This window comes from Natrix helvetica, assembly GCF_964273705.1.
Source record: "Natrix helvetica genome assembly, chromosome: 2".
Lineage (NCBI taxonomy): Eukaryota > Metazoa > Chordata > Lepidosauria > Squamata > Natricidae > Natrix > Natrix helvetica.
In genome coordinates this window covers 259,840,299-259,855,734 of record NC_138552.1, presented here as the reverse complement: position 1 = coordinate 259,855,734, position 15,436 = coordinate 259,840,299, and the positions used below count along the sequence as shown (strand labels likewise).

The 15,436-nt window shown below is 37.7% G+C and overlaps 1 protein-coding gene and 1 long non-coding RNA gene across 5 annotated transcripts in view; one reads left to right on the top strand and one right to left on the bottom strand.

Annotated features, from left to right (window-relative positions):
• The window catches only part of SPTBN1 (spectrin beta, non-erythrocytic 1), a 202,793-nt gene that overhangs the window by 45,936 nt on the left and 141,421 nt on the right, over positions 1-15,436 (bottom strand). For all 4 annotated transcript variants that reach the window (XM_081943073.1, XM_081943074.1, XM_081943076.1 and 1 more), the window contains 10 exons: positions 14,016-14,189; positions 13,145-13,236; positions 11,800-11,880; positions 9,293-9,408; positions 7,448-7,560; positions 6,918-7,105; positions 5,207-5,324; positions 2,058-2,216; positions 957-1,259; positions 302-455 (listed from right to left, as the gene is read on the bottom strand). In XM_081943073.1, the coding sequence (XP_081799199.1) occupies positions 302-455; positions 957-1,259; positions 2,058-2,216; positions 5,207-5,324; positions 6,918-7,105; positions 7,448-7,560; positions 9,293-9,408; positions 11,800-11,880; positions 13,145-13,236; positions 14,016-14,189 (1,498 nt within the window). The remainder of the gene's footprint in view (positions 1-301; positions 456-956; positions 1,260-2,057; positions 2,217-5,206; positions 5,325-6,917; positions 7,106-7,447; positions 7,561-9,292; positions 9,409-11,799; positions 11,881-13,144; positions 13,237-14,015; positions 14,190-15,436) is intronic.
• The window catches only part of LOC309387025, a 317,032-nt gene that overhangs the window by 229,912 nt on the left and 71,684 nt on the right, over positions 1-15,436 (top strand). The gene's annotated exons all lie outside the window — the stretch shown is intronic.

The following is a 15,436-nucleotide window of genomic DNA, read 5'->3' as shown; positions in this document are numbered from 1 at the left end:
ACACATCTCATCTACATGTGTTGTTTCTGCAAATGAACATCTTATTTAAATATTGTGCTTGCAGCACAGTTATAAGATGGAATAGGCATGTCCAGAAAATCTGGGTGTATATGTTCCCTTTCACTTGACAATTAACTTTTATGTACTCACTGATCTAATTTATGTGGCTGCCCAACTCACAAAAGGTGACTTTGGGTGGTTACAATAATCTAATAATTGGTATCTTCTATCTGTTTGAACACCTAACGTACATCTACCAATAGGTCAAGTGCACATATAAGAGTGAACCCAAGTATCTTACCTTCCCCATCTGTAGCAAATTTCTGAGCAGATGCATTGACCCCTCTCACTCGCTCAGCCTGTATGGCAATGTCAGCTTCCACAAGAGCATGTTTCTGCAACAGGTCTTCTACCCCCAAGAGATGTTTGCCATAATCTTGAGACACCAGCAACACCTGGTTGTAAATAATCAATTAGGGAAAGAATAAATTCCTAATTGTTTATTTTTTAAAAAATTGAATATTTTTCTGATTACTGTTTCATAAATATCCCTTCTTAGATCTTTTGCACTTGCCCAGCATGTTCCATAAAATACAAATACTTTTGCAAATTTAGAACTCAGCACTCGACCAGGTTGTAAAATTGGGCATGAATCACTTAACAATTTCACTGCTTAGCAATAAGAGTTCCAATTCCAACTGAGTTCATAAATCAAGGATTAGCTTTAGGCCCAAAGATTTAATCCAAATGTACTCTACATTTTCAGAATATATTTTAGTCTCCTTGTTAACTCAGAGTTGAAATAAGTAATAATGGGAACAGTTATAACCATAGAATCTGCATATCCTTTGTGGCTAACTTTATCTCATTGGAAAATGTGAGCACTGCCTAATAAATGTATAATGAAAGCTTGCTTATTTTTCTGAATACAGTTGGCATACAGTTCTGCCATTTACCTTCATCTCATCCATCCAATCCATAATATAGAGCATTTCTTGGAAGATCTTTTGCAGACCAAGGTTCATCTCTAGTCGTTGCCTGCGTGCCCTTAGTAACTCCAGGAGATATTCCCATAGGCGAATCACATTATCCTTCCTTGCAGTGATGCGTTTAATATCATGATAGTTCTCTGCTTCAAGTTCCCTGGCAACAGCAACCACTGCCTGGACTCTTTCTTCATAGGCTGCAATATCTGTCTCAATAGCTTCATGTTTCTTTGTTGCAGCCTCTACAGCTGGAAGATCAAATCCAAAGTTGTCCTACAAGAGGAAGCATTAAGTAGATTAGCACAATAGTATTGAGATAGTTTACCATAAAGCCTCTTATTACACTTCTGCAATTGTCATAGGTCTACCACTGGCTTAGGATCAAGTGGACTTGGGAGGTAGAACTTACCAGCAACTTGCTTAAAAGATTTGGTTGACCTGTGATGTTTCCCCTATCTTGCTCCTCCAATTCTCCAATTGTGGCTTATTCAATCAGGCCTTGGTGATCAAACATGGCATAGCCATAGTATGAACCCAGTCAGTGCTGTGCCTGTTATTTTTGATAGGCCAATTGACTAATCAATGATGTTAAACCACAATCTTATACCATATTTGGCATTTGAAAAATGCAAACTCACATCCTGATCGTGTTCCATGATTGCGGCGGACTTGCACTCATTTTTATTAGTAAACTTTAGTCCAGTTTCTTACTTAGTCATAATTCCCTGCCCTTTACAACAAGGCTATTAACATTTCTGACATGATGATGCCACTGTAGAGTTGTCTCTCTAAATGGTCTACGATGAAGAGTTAGAATTCAGTAAGGATTGCCATTTCTGGTAGAATCTTGCATTAACATCATTTTAGATTTAATTTTCTGTAGACAAACTGCATTCTCTGATTAATAGACACTAGTGCAAGGAAGTCGTTCATAAGTAATTCAGTGTAGGTTTGTTCACAATCCTGAAGGAAATGCAGAGAAACATATCCATACCCCTAATGCAAGTGAGAATTATCATCGGGAGGTTAGAGAGTGCGGCTTTATTTGCTTAAATTCTTTAAAAGTGTCACCTGAGAAACCAGCCGTTGGTTTTCACTTAGCCAAGTCTCCCGCATAGCTGCCTTACGGTCGAATCTGCGAGCAAGTTGTTCCAGTTTCTCCTGTCGGATGAGCTCATTACGCAATGCCAGTTCTCTTTCATGTTCAGCTTTTTCCAGTCTTTCCCAGGCCTGAGTAAATAATTAAAAAATGTGCAGTTTACACAAAGGAAAAAAATTGGGAAATGTAAATGTTTATTTCAGCACTGAATCAATATTACATAATAATGTAATAAGACAGTTTTGGATTGCTGGTATTATTTAGGAAACCTAAGAGGCCAAGCCCTTAATGCTGATGAAAGCATTAGAAGTATCAGTTGTAGCATTTACGCTCCTATAAAATAGAATAAAATCTTATTGTTTTACCTGGGAGTTTTCCTCTCTGTGGTTCATTTGAAGGGTCCTAGATTCTGCATAGCAATAGTCAGATGCTGAATGAAAAAACCTTATGGCTGACTCAGAAAAAGATGGGTTTCACTTTATAAAAGGAAACCTTTCAAGGACTCATGGCTACAGTGAAAAATCTGAAAAACTGCTAATGGAGAAAAAATTGGATAGGACTTCCTTTAGTCAGGATGCTATTCTTATCTTAGCAACATATGTACTTTCCCAAGAAATGAAGAAATGCATCCTGAAAACTTTGCAAACACAATTACAGCAGCAAAAGCCATCATAGCAATATTGCAATAAAGCAAATTGATCCAGCAGAGGAAAAACAGGACATCACATCCCAACTTCCCTATGCAGTTAATTCTCAGCACCCTTTAATCCAAAATGCTTGATCAAATGTTTTAACAGAATGCAAACAAGAGAGTCAGTCCGTTTATCAGATCTTCCTTATACAAATGAAATAAAACAATTCTCAGTTCCTAATCAGCCATCTTGGGTTCAATCTTCAGATGTCCTGCTGTTTGGAACCTAAGGATATTTAAGAACGTACAAGCAATTTCACACATGAGAAATTTACTGCTGCAATTACGCATGAAAGCAACAGCTGCCCTGAGAATTCCAGCCAGGATGAAAAGGAAATTATAAAGTGTTATCTTTCTAAAAGTACATTATCTCTACTAGATCTTGTCAAACTAGTTGCTGTTCATCTGGTTGAACCAGTAAAGCAATTAATTGTCTTCTTTTCTACCATCTTTGTTGCAGGGCAATAAGTTTCAGTAGTTTCATTATGCACTTTTCTCCCTTTGAACATCCTCTCTCTTGTTCCTACTTGAATGGGGAGTTTGCCTGGGCAAGAGAAGTCATGTAGGAGCATATTCTTCCTATTCTTCCCAACACTCTTTTTCCATAACAGCCTTCCTGAAAACTATTCTCCGCAGCAGGCGATAAGTGCAGCCCTATTTTCATTTTTAGATTATAAATGGCTTCATTTTGATAAAGCTAAACATGCATAGACTCAAGGAAACCAAATGATAATGATAATTTTAAAATAATGCATATTCAGTGTCCTGTATTTATAGCAATAGCACTTAGGCTTATCTACCGCTTTACAGTGCTTTATAGCCCTCTCTAAGCGGTTTACAGAGTCAGCATATTGCCCCCAACAATCTAGCTCCTCATGTTACCCAATTTAACTTTGTGGAAGACACCTAGAGTACACGATAATATCCAGAAGCAAGGCCAGGAAAGTCACATAAACACTTCTATAGTTCACAAAAAATGACTTTCATTTTGTGGTTAAGTTCTTGCATTCTCCATAAAAATCTAAGTCAGACATTTACTCCCTAGTGGCCTGTGTACGACAGACATCATCTAAGGCAGCGTTTTGCAACCTCAGCTGCTTTAAGATGGGTAGACTTCAACTCCTAGAATTCCCCAGATAGCATGGGGAATTCTGGGAGTTGGAAGTCCACATATCTTAAAGCTGCTGAGATTGAAAAATGCTGTTCTAGGATTACCTCCTTTCTTCCATATTAAGTAAGAGTACTGGGAAACTCAGTGGGGAGGGATGTGTGAAGAAGCAAAGATGAATCAGGACAGCTAATCCCAATAGTGATTGCTAGAAAAGTCACTTTGAAAAGAAGACTGCAAGGTTGAGCTATCGCCTTATATTGATCTCCCCCCAAAAATGTGGATCGAGAAACAAGAGTTTCATTATACGACTCCTCTATTTTTGGTTTTGTTCGCCTACCACTATGTCTGGCTCCATTTTGTCTCAGAAAAAAAAAATCATTTTGGCATGCACTTAACTTGGTTTTGCATTATTGAAAGAAAAAAAAAGACTGCCCTGGCAATTGGATACTTTGTTTCTTATTCCTCTTCTAGCTACCAGGATATACCATATTTTTCGTTCCATAAGATCCACTCCCTCCCCCAAAGTGGATGGAAATGTCTGTGTGTCTTTGGTGAATAGCCGCCGTGCTGTGGTAATGGGGTCCTTTTACAGTGCTGAATCCTGCCTCTTCTGCCTTTGTCATTGCCCGCCTCTTCTGTCTCTTTTCTGCAGTACAGGAGTCAATAGGCAGAGCTGGCATATGAGAGGACACCTATCTGTGGTCCTCTCAGGCTCCACCTGATATTTTTTTCCTTGTTTTCCTCCTCTAAACCTAGGTGTGCTTTATGGTCATGTGCGTCTTATGGAGTGAAAAATACGGTATATGTCAACCTGGTACACCGCGGATGTGGTGAACTAATTCCTACCATGTTTTTTTTTTTTAATTTAGATTTAAAAAATGATTTGTTTATTCATATTCCGCCTTCATTATTTTTCTAAATAATTCAAGACAGCAAACATGCTAATACTCCTATTATCCTCAAAACAACCACCACCATGGAAGATGAGTTGTGCTGAGAGCGTGACTGACCCTCAGTCACCCACAGCTGGTTTTCATTCAAAGGTAAGACTAGAACTCAGAACTTCACTGTTTCCAGCCTGGTGCTCAAAACCAAACTGGATTAATTAATTAATTAATAGAGAAGAATTAAATAGCCTGTGCTATCTAAGGGTTTTTGATAGTTTTAAGTCCAAACCATTTGGAAGTCACAGTGTTGTTGCGTTATATACTAGACGTCCTATCCAGGATTACTGTTAGTCTTCAAAGTCCTGATCATCCCACAGTTCAGTTAGTAGCACTGGGAGAACAAATTGATTAAAAATTTATATAAGTATTTACCTTGTTGATATCTGAGATGAGTTTTCCTTCTCTGGGCATATACACTTTTTGATTGTTAGCCCTCATTTTACTCTGGATGGTGAAAAGCAATACTTCCAGATTTCCTTTTTCTGTGAATCTGAAAAGAAAGCAGTGTGGGTAAAATCCAGAGGCATATATTAACTCTGCAAAGAAACAATAGGGTATTTCCATCTATATATATGGATGCTTCAGATGAACAGTTATTGTAACCATATTAATCTATTCTGGCAAAATAAATAAATAAGGAATCTGGCAACAAGGCACATGATGCATAAAACTACTAACAACTAGTTCAAATGACACTTCACATATTTATCTACCTGCTCTTGAAAGAAGAAAACCAAATTCTTTTTATATTTTCTTGCAACACTCCAATTTTTAATATTTTTCTCTTGGTCTGTACTTTGTATTAATAGTTAGCAAATTTGCAACCTAAATACCTTCTTACTATGTTAATAATAATAATAATAATAATAATAATAATAATAATAATAATAATAATAATAATAATAATAATAATAATAATAATAATAATAATAATAATAATAATAATAATAATAATAATAATAATACTTTAATTTATAAACCGCACCCTTTCCTAAACAGGACTCGGGGCGGTGCACAGTCATATTAAAACAGTATAAATACAAAATATGGGTATACTTAAATATACAAATAGGTAAAAGGAGGAGGTAGGATGTGGACTGTACAATATTTAAATTAAAATACAAATAAACATTAAAATACATTAAAATACCCTTAAAAACTACCCAATAAGATGTTTGCCAGGAGGTTAAAATGGGACTATAAATCAGTTAAGCCAGCTAATTGGAATAGGTGGGTCTTAAGCTTTTGTCGGAAGGAGCGGAGGTCGGTGGTAGTTCTAATATCGGGAGGGGGGGGGGTTAATGGTGAAGTCCCCAGTTAGCAGAATCAGGTACTTTAAGCATTTCAAAAGTGCATAATAGATGGTTGATGACAACAGAGTTTATAAACTATTATTTTCCACAGAAAATAATAGAAAGTGAAATATATTGCCAAGATGATTTATTGCTACTATATGAATTATTTTGGATTAGACATAGTGATACGTTTTTATATTCCTTCCTGCAATTGGCAGTCACTTTTGGTTGTACATCTGCTTGTAGTCTGTGTTGCTTATACGTTACAATAGAGGCAAACACCCTTATTTCTAAGATAAAATCATGCATGCTCATGGCTCAGGTCACTTATAGCCCTGGGGTCTTATCTGCAGTCATACCAAGTGGATGGAGAAGGACTTTTACACTAAACTAACCATGAAATGAGCAAAATACTTAGTTTAATGTAATTCTTCCCAAAAGAAAACAAAAAAGACAGTGGTACAGTGGTTAAGGCATTGGATTAGAAAGAGAGAGACTTAGTTCTCCCTTAGCTATGGAAGCTCACTGGGTGACTTTGGCCCAAGTCACTCTCTCTCAGCCCAATCCCACTCATGGGATTGCTGCTGTGGGAAAAATAGGAGGGAGCACCTTGAGTTCCTGAATGAACAGTATAAATCTAGTATTTCACCAGGAAAACATCACTAGATTCTAATTGTCTAAGATTAACACATGCAAATTGCCAGATGATTCCTGTTGTTTATTATACTGGGATTAATTAATTCTTCTCTCCCAACACAAAAGATAATGATATGGTGAATAAATCGTACTTGGATGGTTTTTCCACTGTGCGGTAGGTATTGAATGCTTGCAGCTGTTGCTGCACACCAATTAGTGAGTTAGCAAACTTGCGATTGTTCAGAATGATAATGGTTTGTTCAATCCACTCAAGGAGATCAGAGGCAAGAGACTCATATTTCTCAATCATCTTCTCGGTTTCAATTGCATTGTCAAGCACCTGTAACAAGCAGTTCAAGGCAGAGAGATACGTCAGACTTCTTCAGATAAAAGCTGTGGCAATATGAAGATGGTGTTCATGTCTGCGAGTTTGTATGTTCATGCAATGTATTTCACAGCAACCCAAAACAAGTGGGCAAATGAAATTTTAAAAATTGGGACTGCAGAGATAATGGATAACAAAAATGCACCGGCCCAAATAAAACGTTATCATTCTTAAGAGTATTTAAAAGGGAATAACTAAATTGTGGCATTAAAATTTGCATATAATGAAACTAAGTAAGCCTGCAAGAAAAACAGATAAGCATGCTACATTCCATATTTAAACCCTTAAGCTGGGTACCTTTCCAATTCGCTTTCCTTCAACAGCTAAGGCTTTCATCTTAGAAAAATAGTGGTAATATGTTACCACGTAGGTGATAATGGACTTTTCATCTGGATGGTCAACACTAATATCTGAAAAGCAAACAAGAATCGTTTTAATGCAGAGCTGGATAACCATAGGATCGTGTTGAAGATTCACTGAAGCAAGGATCAGGAATTCAATCAGACTAGGCACTGGGAATAAGTCAATACAGAGTTTCATAGAACCCATTTTCATACTGCAATGTCACAATATTCAGAATTTAGCATACACTGATATTCCAGCCTTTGCTCCCATGATTTTTCCCCTCATATTTTATATTTACAAGCATGTAAGGTTGGTGAGACAGAAGAAGTGAGAAGATTAATGACTTGGAATACAAATACCACACTTCCCAATACAGACTCCAATACTTAAGCACCATTAAGTGTGTTTTCTGGCCTTCTCCAGAGTATTAATAGCAGAAGATAAAAGTAGGGAAACACAAATCACAGTCTTATCATAAAACAAAATGTATTTTTACAGATATGATGGTCTGAGCTAAACTTAAACTGCTGACTTTGGCAGGTGTAATGTTTGGTATAATGTTCTGTTTTAGCTTTCATTAAGAGTGCTGGAGTTGAAAATTTAAAATTAAATCCTGACTGATTCCCTGGTTTGATATTTACTTGGACTCTATAATTTGCCCGAAAGAGCAGTTGATCATCTTACACACAGATAACAGAATAAAAGGCAGAGACTTCCATCAGGATATAGGTCCGTGATGGTGAACCTATGGCACGCATGCCCAAAGTGGCATGTGAAGCCATGTCGCCCAGCACGCACGGCCTTGCCTGCTTGTCTTCCAGGTTTCCTAATGCCCATGCATGCGCGATGATCAGCTGTCCTTCATGAGTGCAGCAGTGCTGAAAACCAGTGTGCACATGCACACTGGCCAAGTGATTGTTGGATGCGCATGCGCGCCAGAACCCAGGAGTTTGGCTTTTCTGGAGCACGATCCCTTTGCATGCGCAGCAATGCCGAAAACCAGCCTGTGCATGTGCGCTGGCCAGCTGATTGTCAGGTGCACATGTGTGCTAGAACCAGGAAGTTTGGCTCTTCTGGAGCACGGCCCTGACGAGCGCAAATGTGATATTTCTGCGCAACCTTTTTGGCACTCGGTGCAGAAAAGGTTCGCCATCACTGATATAGGTAATCCTCGACTTACAAACTTTCGGTTAACAGTCAAAATTATAACACCTTGGAAAAAATGATTCATGATCTGTACTCACTCTATCACACCATCTCTGATGTTACATGATCTCAATACAGGTGCCTGGCAACCAATTTGTATTTAGGACTGGTTGCAATGTCCTATGGTTCCGGGATCATTATTTGCTATCTTTTTTGCTGCTTTCCAGCAAAAAATATGACACTAGGGAAGCTGGATTTGCTTAATAATCACATGATTAGTTTAATGACTATGATGATTCACTTAACAACTAGTATAAAACTTTCATATAAACAGATTCGATTCAACCTATGATCGCAATGATTTATAGTGGAAATTCTGGTCTTAACTCTGGTTATAAGTTGAGGATTACTAGTAAGGCAATCTGTGTAACTCAGTGAATATAACAGTAAAATGGATTTGTTATCTGCATCTAAAAATATATATTACCTTCCAATGAGCCCTCCCTCTGAGTTTTGCCACATTTTGTTTAACACATTTGGTTTAGAGATTAAAGAAATTGGAAATGAGGTTTTGGCTGGCTACAAATGAGGCAGTGGATATAGGAAAACTAACATAACAAGAGAATTTTGGTTACTGTGAAGAGTTCTTACCTTCAGGATCCAGGAGTTTAGTAAGGCCAAGGTGTTGCTCTGCCAGGTTAAAAGCATTCTGCAGATTGTAGTGTGCATTTGATTTCTTCAGCTTATCAAAATCAATTAAATCAGGCCTAAGAATGTAAAATATATTTACCTAAATTTGTCCTGTATTATGCAGGAATATTAGCAAAGGAATCAGACAGATAAAGAATCAAAGTCAGTAAGAAATGAGACACGGAATACACTTTTAAACAGAGGCAGACTCATCTATATCACCTCTGTGGCAGAGAAAAGTACCCCAATACATACCAATCACGGAGAATAATTCCACAAATGGAGAGGGTGGGGGATATGATACTGTGATATTAGAGAAAAATGACTCATGAAAGATAAAATGCATGCATGTACGGGCTGGAGCATGCAACTGATGCCAATGAGCAAGGATGAAGTCTAAAATCAATCATTTACCTCTGAACTGTCTTGGGAGCAGGCAGCAAAAGGGTTTTATATATGCAATTTCTCAGCCAAATTACTGATTGCTGTCTTTTAACGTTCTTTCAATCGTATTGTTTTTGTTTTTATTTTTAAATAATTACCTTATTATACAGGCCAAAACTGAACACAGCAAAAAAGATACGATGATGTACGGACTACTATTTACATGAGAATCAAAAGCACCAAAAAGGTACCCCTCCAACATACGATAGCTCCTTGAGATAGGCTCTGACTCTTTTATGCTTGCATAAACATGCAATTATAAGGTATATATATTGATATATACTGAGACCTCATCTATCAAACAGGGTCTGGGTGTAAAAAGGGTAGCTCTGCCTGTTTTGGTGTAGCAGACTGCTAGTAACTGGTGTATCACTTGCTTTCCAGGACAGAATGGCAGCTATTACACAATTGCTTGTATTTGGAAAAAGGATTCACACTACCACAACCCATATTGTTTTTACTGATAAACTCTGGTAAGAGAAACCAATTTTAAAAATTTATAGCCATCTCCTGGTAAAGCACATGCCTATGGGAATTTTTCCTTCTCCTCTTTTGAGAGAGAGAAATCAACCTCACAATTAGATAAATAAAATCTAATTTCATTCTTTTAAAAAGAGAAAAATATATTTAAAAATTAGCTTTATGTAGTAATAAGCTAAACTTTCAATGATAAAGATTAAAAAATGCAATGATTTAAATCTCAAACAGCATCTTAAAAGGCAATCTCCTATAGAAAAAAGTGAAGGAAAATATAAGCCTCTGGAGTAAATGCTGGTCTGCTAGTAATTTGAAGGTAACTTTGCTCTAATCAAGTTGCAGAAAACAAACAATTCCTGGGCATTTATAGAGAAAATAAATACCAGGACAGAATATTCAACTTTAAGCATACTAGACAAAAAGAAAATAAAAATTAATTTTATGAATTATTTTTAGCTAACAGGTTTTTATCTAAGTTTTCAAAGATGGCAATTTTCCTGAAAAAGATTTTCCTCTATTTCAATTAGTCCTGAAGTTCTTTTTCAACTCCTTGAGAGTCCACAACTAAGTCTGATGCTGTTGGGGAGATATAATGAACCTTGTTTCTCTTCTCAGCCCGTTTCCAATTTCTGCCTTTCTTTTTTTTTAAAAACAGACTGTTTTTCTCTCCAGCAGAAAGGTGTGTGTGTGTGTGTGTGTGAATTGCTCTGTATATGTGATCTCTAGCCCTGTCTCATTCGGATTTCAGTATGCTTAAAGCAGCGGTGGTTTGCTCTTACCGTCGTTACCGGTACACTAGTCATGGTCTGTTCGTGCACACACTGGATGTGTGCTGTTCACGTGCCTAACGTGTGGTGCGCACCCATCCACCGCCCCTGCAACAACCACCTGCTTGTTGGGGCTCCCGCAAGTACCGCACGCTGTGCGCACTTTGCCGTTTCCCATAGAAACAGCTATAGAGCGCAGGTGGGCCAAACGAGCCACCATACCAGTACACTCTCAGCTGCTCCTGGCCACTACCAGTACTGCCATACCGGGCCATACTCACAGCAACCCACCTCTGGCTTAAAGGAATATCAATTCTCAAGGAGTGCTGGCTATCAAAGAACGTGAGGTGGATACTTGCTTGCCCATACAATGTATACTGATTTCATATATTTTACAGAGTAGCTTGATCAAAAACACACAGTGCATGTTCAAATAAGACCAAGGGAAAAGGACAGAAGTGCCAAATTGCAGCAGATAGGATACATCTCTGCAATACAATCCTAAGCACCTGAAAGTAAACCTCACTAAACGTAGGTTTATTTCAATGTTTTCATGCACAAGATGGGGCTATTAGCATTTGTTCCAGGGTAAGGAAACTTACAGAATTAAGTTAAAGGTTTCACAGAAGTGGTCTGGAATGAGTCTGAAGAGGCAGACAGAGATGGAGAAATGCAGATGTCTCAGAAAGGAGATCTAGAACTTTCGGTTTACATAAAATAGAATTCTGCATCATTGGTTCAGTGCTTAAAACTCTCGCAAACATTTCATCAAATGCCCACCTGTGTTTATGGATTAGTGCGTTGAAAGCCATGCCGTCCCTCCAGCTGGTGGTGAAGTTGTGAATGTTGACGTTGGGATAGCTGACACAACAAAGGACCAAAGTAAAAACAAAAGAAAACTCAATCAATATAGGTTTAATGCTTGGAGATATGAAAAATGATAATAACCAGCTGCTTAAGGTACCAGATGTACTGCTCAAGCACCCCCAAAGTATCTGCAGTTATTTTCAAATCAAGTCCTAAAAATCAAAACAGTATTTGTCCTCCCGGATAATGTCCAAGCCATCCTGTTTAAATATATCAATTAAAAGACAGGGAGGATTCTGTTGCTGAATTTATTTTGACCACAAAGAAAATTGAATTATCATGAATCAGGAAATCCTCTGAAGCACTGGTATCATTATATATGAAAAAAGGATGAGCAGAGGATTATTGAAGTTTGCAGGAGCATGAGGAGCCAGGTGAGAAAGGAGATCCCACAGAGAGGGATGCAAACAAATGCCAGGACCAACACCATAAGTGTTTAGTGAGCTGCCAACTTGTGCAGCCTAGACAAGATGACTGATTCATGTCAAACTAGAAACAAGAGGCTGGAACAAGGTTCTAGAACAAAACACCAAGAGAAGTAAGTGCAGTAACTTTTCCTAAAACTGCCCATGTAGTGATCACCTGAAAATGAAGGTCACCTCCTGCCCCGTGGTTAACATTCTTTAAGCATTGTTCTAGTTGGTCCCAATTGCCTTTAATACTGGCCATATTAAAAGCAATTGGAACTACAGAAGACAGGTCTCACCCCAATCAGAGTACCAAGTGCCTCATAAGAAACCTGTACTTCCAAAATTGCAAAATATGGCAGGCTGAAGGAGATATAATCTGCAACTATCTAAATTATGTACCTCATAATTGTTGCTTGAGCAATAGCGGTAGCATTAACCACAGTACCTACAAAATATCGTGGGTCAGTTCACATTGCTGGCAAAACATCACAAGATATGACATTCCATTGGATCATAATATATTATTATAAAAATATTAGCACATTTTTTACTTTTAAGTGGAATCCTTTCCTTAATTGGGTCACTCTTTTCCAGAAAAGATATATGCACATAACTGAACACGTGCAAACTCATTCACTCACACACACCTCCATTGCTACAGAATGCTGTATGGAAAATCTAGATCAGTGTTTCTCAAACTTGGCGACTTTAAGTCCTGTGGACTTCAACTCCCAGAATCCCCCAGCCAGCATAGCTGGCTGGGGAATTCTGGGAGTTGAAGTCCACAGGACTTAAAGTCGCCAAGTTTGAGAAACACTGATCTAGATGATCATTCAGTTCAAACTCACCCAGCCGTCTTCATCTGGCACCACAGGAGTAGAGCATCTTTAGCAGATTTCTTTTCTTTGTTATCTTCTGTTTCAACACTGATGTCCTGAATCTGTAAAGTCACAGGACAGTTACGACAGTGATGAAAAAGTAATTTTGCAATAACCAATCTCCACAGGTCTTTAAAGAAAAGTAAAGCTGAATTATGACCATAAGCACAGTTGCAGTTTCATTTAATGACCATATCACTTAACAAGAAGTTGCCTGTCCCAACTATGGTAAATAAATAAGGACTATCTCTATGGGGCAACAAGACAGATTTTGTTGCAAACAGGATCTATTAAATATTAAACGCCATGTGTTTATGTTGTTTGGAGTGACATGACAAACTGAGATTTGTCAAAAACTGAAACAAAGGTTTCTGAATTCTTCCTCACAGTTGCTGAAGGGAAGGAATGTAACATAAGGAAGGTACATGATATTAGCTCATTTTCATCACAACTGAAGCAATATTTTATCCAAAGACTTTTGTGAGACTTTTGACTGAGAATGATTCAGTTACCATGGAAATACCATTGATTTCCATGTGGTCTCATTTGATATTAGATGCTAAATTTTGTTTGGGTGATACCCATGCATTTCCAACAGGTTTAAACCCTTGACCTGATTTACATAACTCTGAAATAAAATGGCAAAAATAAACATGCTTGCTCTTAATCCAAAAGGAGATGAGAAACATGTTCAAAATAGAAAGGTAAATAATTAAATATAAACACTGTACATTGCAAAAAGTGATACATTAGAGGTTTGTATGTGAAGAAGTAGCCGGAAAACAACACAGCTAGAAATATAAGCCAAATGCCATTACTGTATAGATGATTCTGCATTTACCTGGAATCTCAGTATAATTGTCCAAATAAGTCCAAGGGTTAGCCTGTGATTTCCATCCACAATATCATGAGATCCCATGTTTTCAAGATGCACTCGCTGTTCTTTCAGAAACTGGAGAGCTTTGTCAACGTTTTCCAAGCAATGGATTCGCATCCTTCCCTTTGTTGGTTTGGGCTACATGGGACATTTTTAAAAACGAGGAAAAGAAACAATAATGAAAAGGTAGTAAAGGCTTCGTTATTTTAAGGAGATGTTATTATCAACTCTATCTCCCAGTGATTTTCAGACTTGGCAATTTTAAGATGAATGGACTTCAATTCCCAGAATTCCTCAACCAGCACGCTATGATGTAGCAGGCTTCCCTATTCACTATTACAGATAGAACCATTTAATTGCTGGCCATCAGAACAAGGGCCTTTTCAGTATTGGCATCCCAGCTGGGAACACCCTTCCTGAAGAGGCTAACCTGGAATATAATTTTCAGCAGGTAAAAAGTATTGTTCATTCTCCCAGTTAATGTATGGTGTTCAAAAATTGTTCTGAAACAATTACAAAGAAACACTAAGAATTTCAGTGTTATTATTGCTAACTTTGTTCAACTATTTAGCTGGCTGTGCAGGACAGAGAATAAAATATTAATTCATTCAAGGGGTCATGTTTTGTTATATTAAATTTTATTAAATGACTAAACCATAATGTTGAATAGATAAAACTTCAGCCCCCCAAAAGATAAATAATACCAAATCAAACTTTTTGTTCTGTGGGCTCACCAAACACTGAATGTGCACATGATGCTGGGTACGTTTAAGGGAAACATCCTGTTTTTATGTTTCTGTACTCACATTCCTTGCAGTGGTGAGAAAGTGCTAAACAAGCAAATAGAGCTTTGCATGCATGCGGTAATGAGAACTGGTAAGAGTCCAAGGAACACTGTCTGCCAAAATGTAAACTCTTTTTAAAAAGGTCAATCAGAGCTGCCGCCATGACTGATTGAGGAGACCTCAGGATTAAGAAACTTTACAACTTCTTTTGGAGTCTTTATAAAAATAAGACAGATGTTAGGAAGAAGAAATTAGTTCCAGCTCACTTCCATAAAGGAACACAAAGGAGCAAGCAATGCTCCAGGAAGATAGTTAAGAGAAAATGTAAATTGTACACAACCACCTTAAGAGCATATGTCAAGTTGTTGCATTAAGAGGCTCTTATGTAGCTCATAAAAAGAAAAGGGGGATGATTCACTTACATGCAGTAAAACTACAATTCACAACACTGCAGCTAATTAAAATGAGGACTATCAAGAGTTTATCTAGAACAGGGATGTCAAACTTGTGGCCTGTGGGCCGGATTCCATGCTCATACCCAGTTTAGCAAAGGGGAAAAATGTTGTGATGTGTCACGTGATGAAGCCATAACAACGCGAG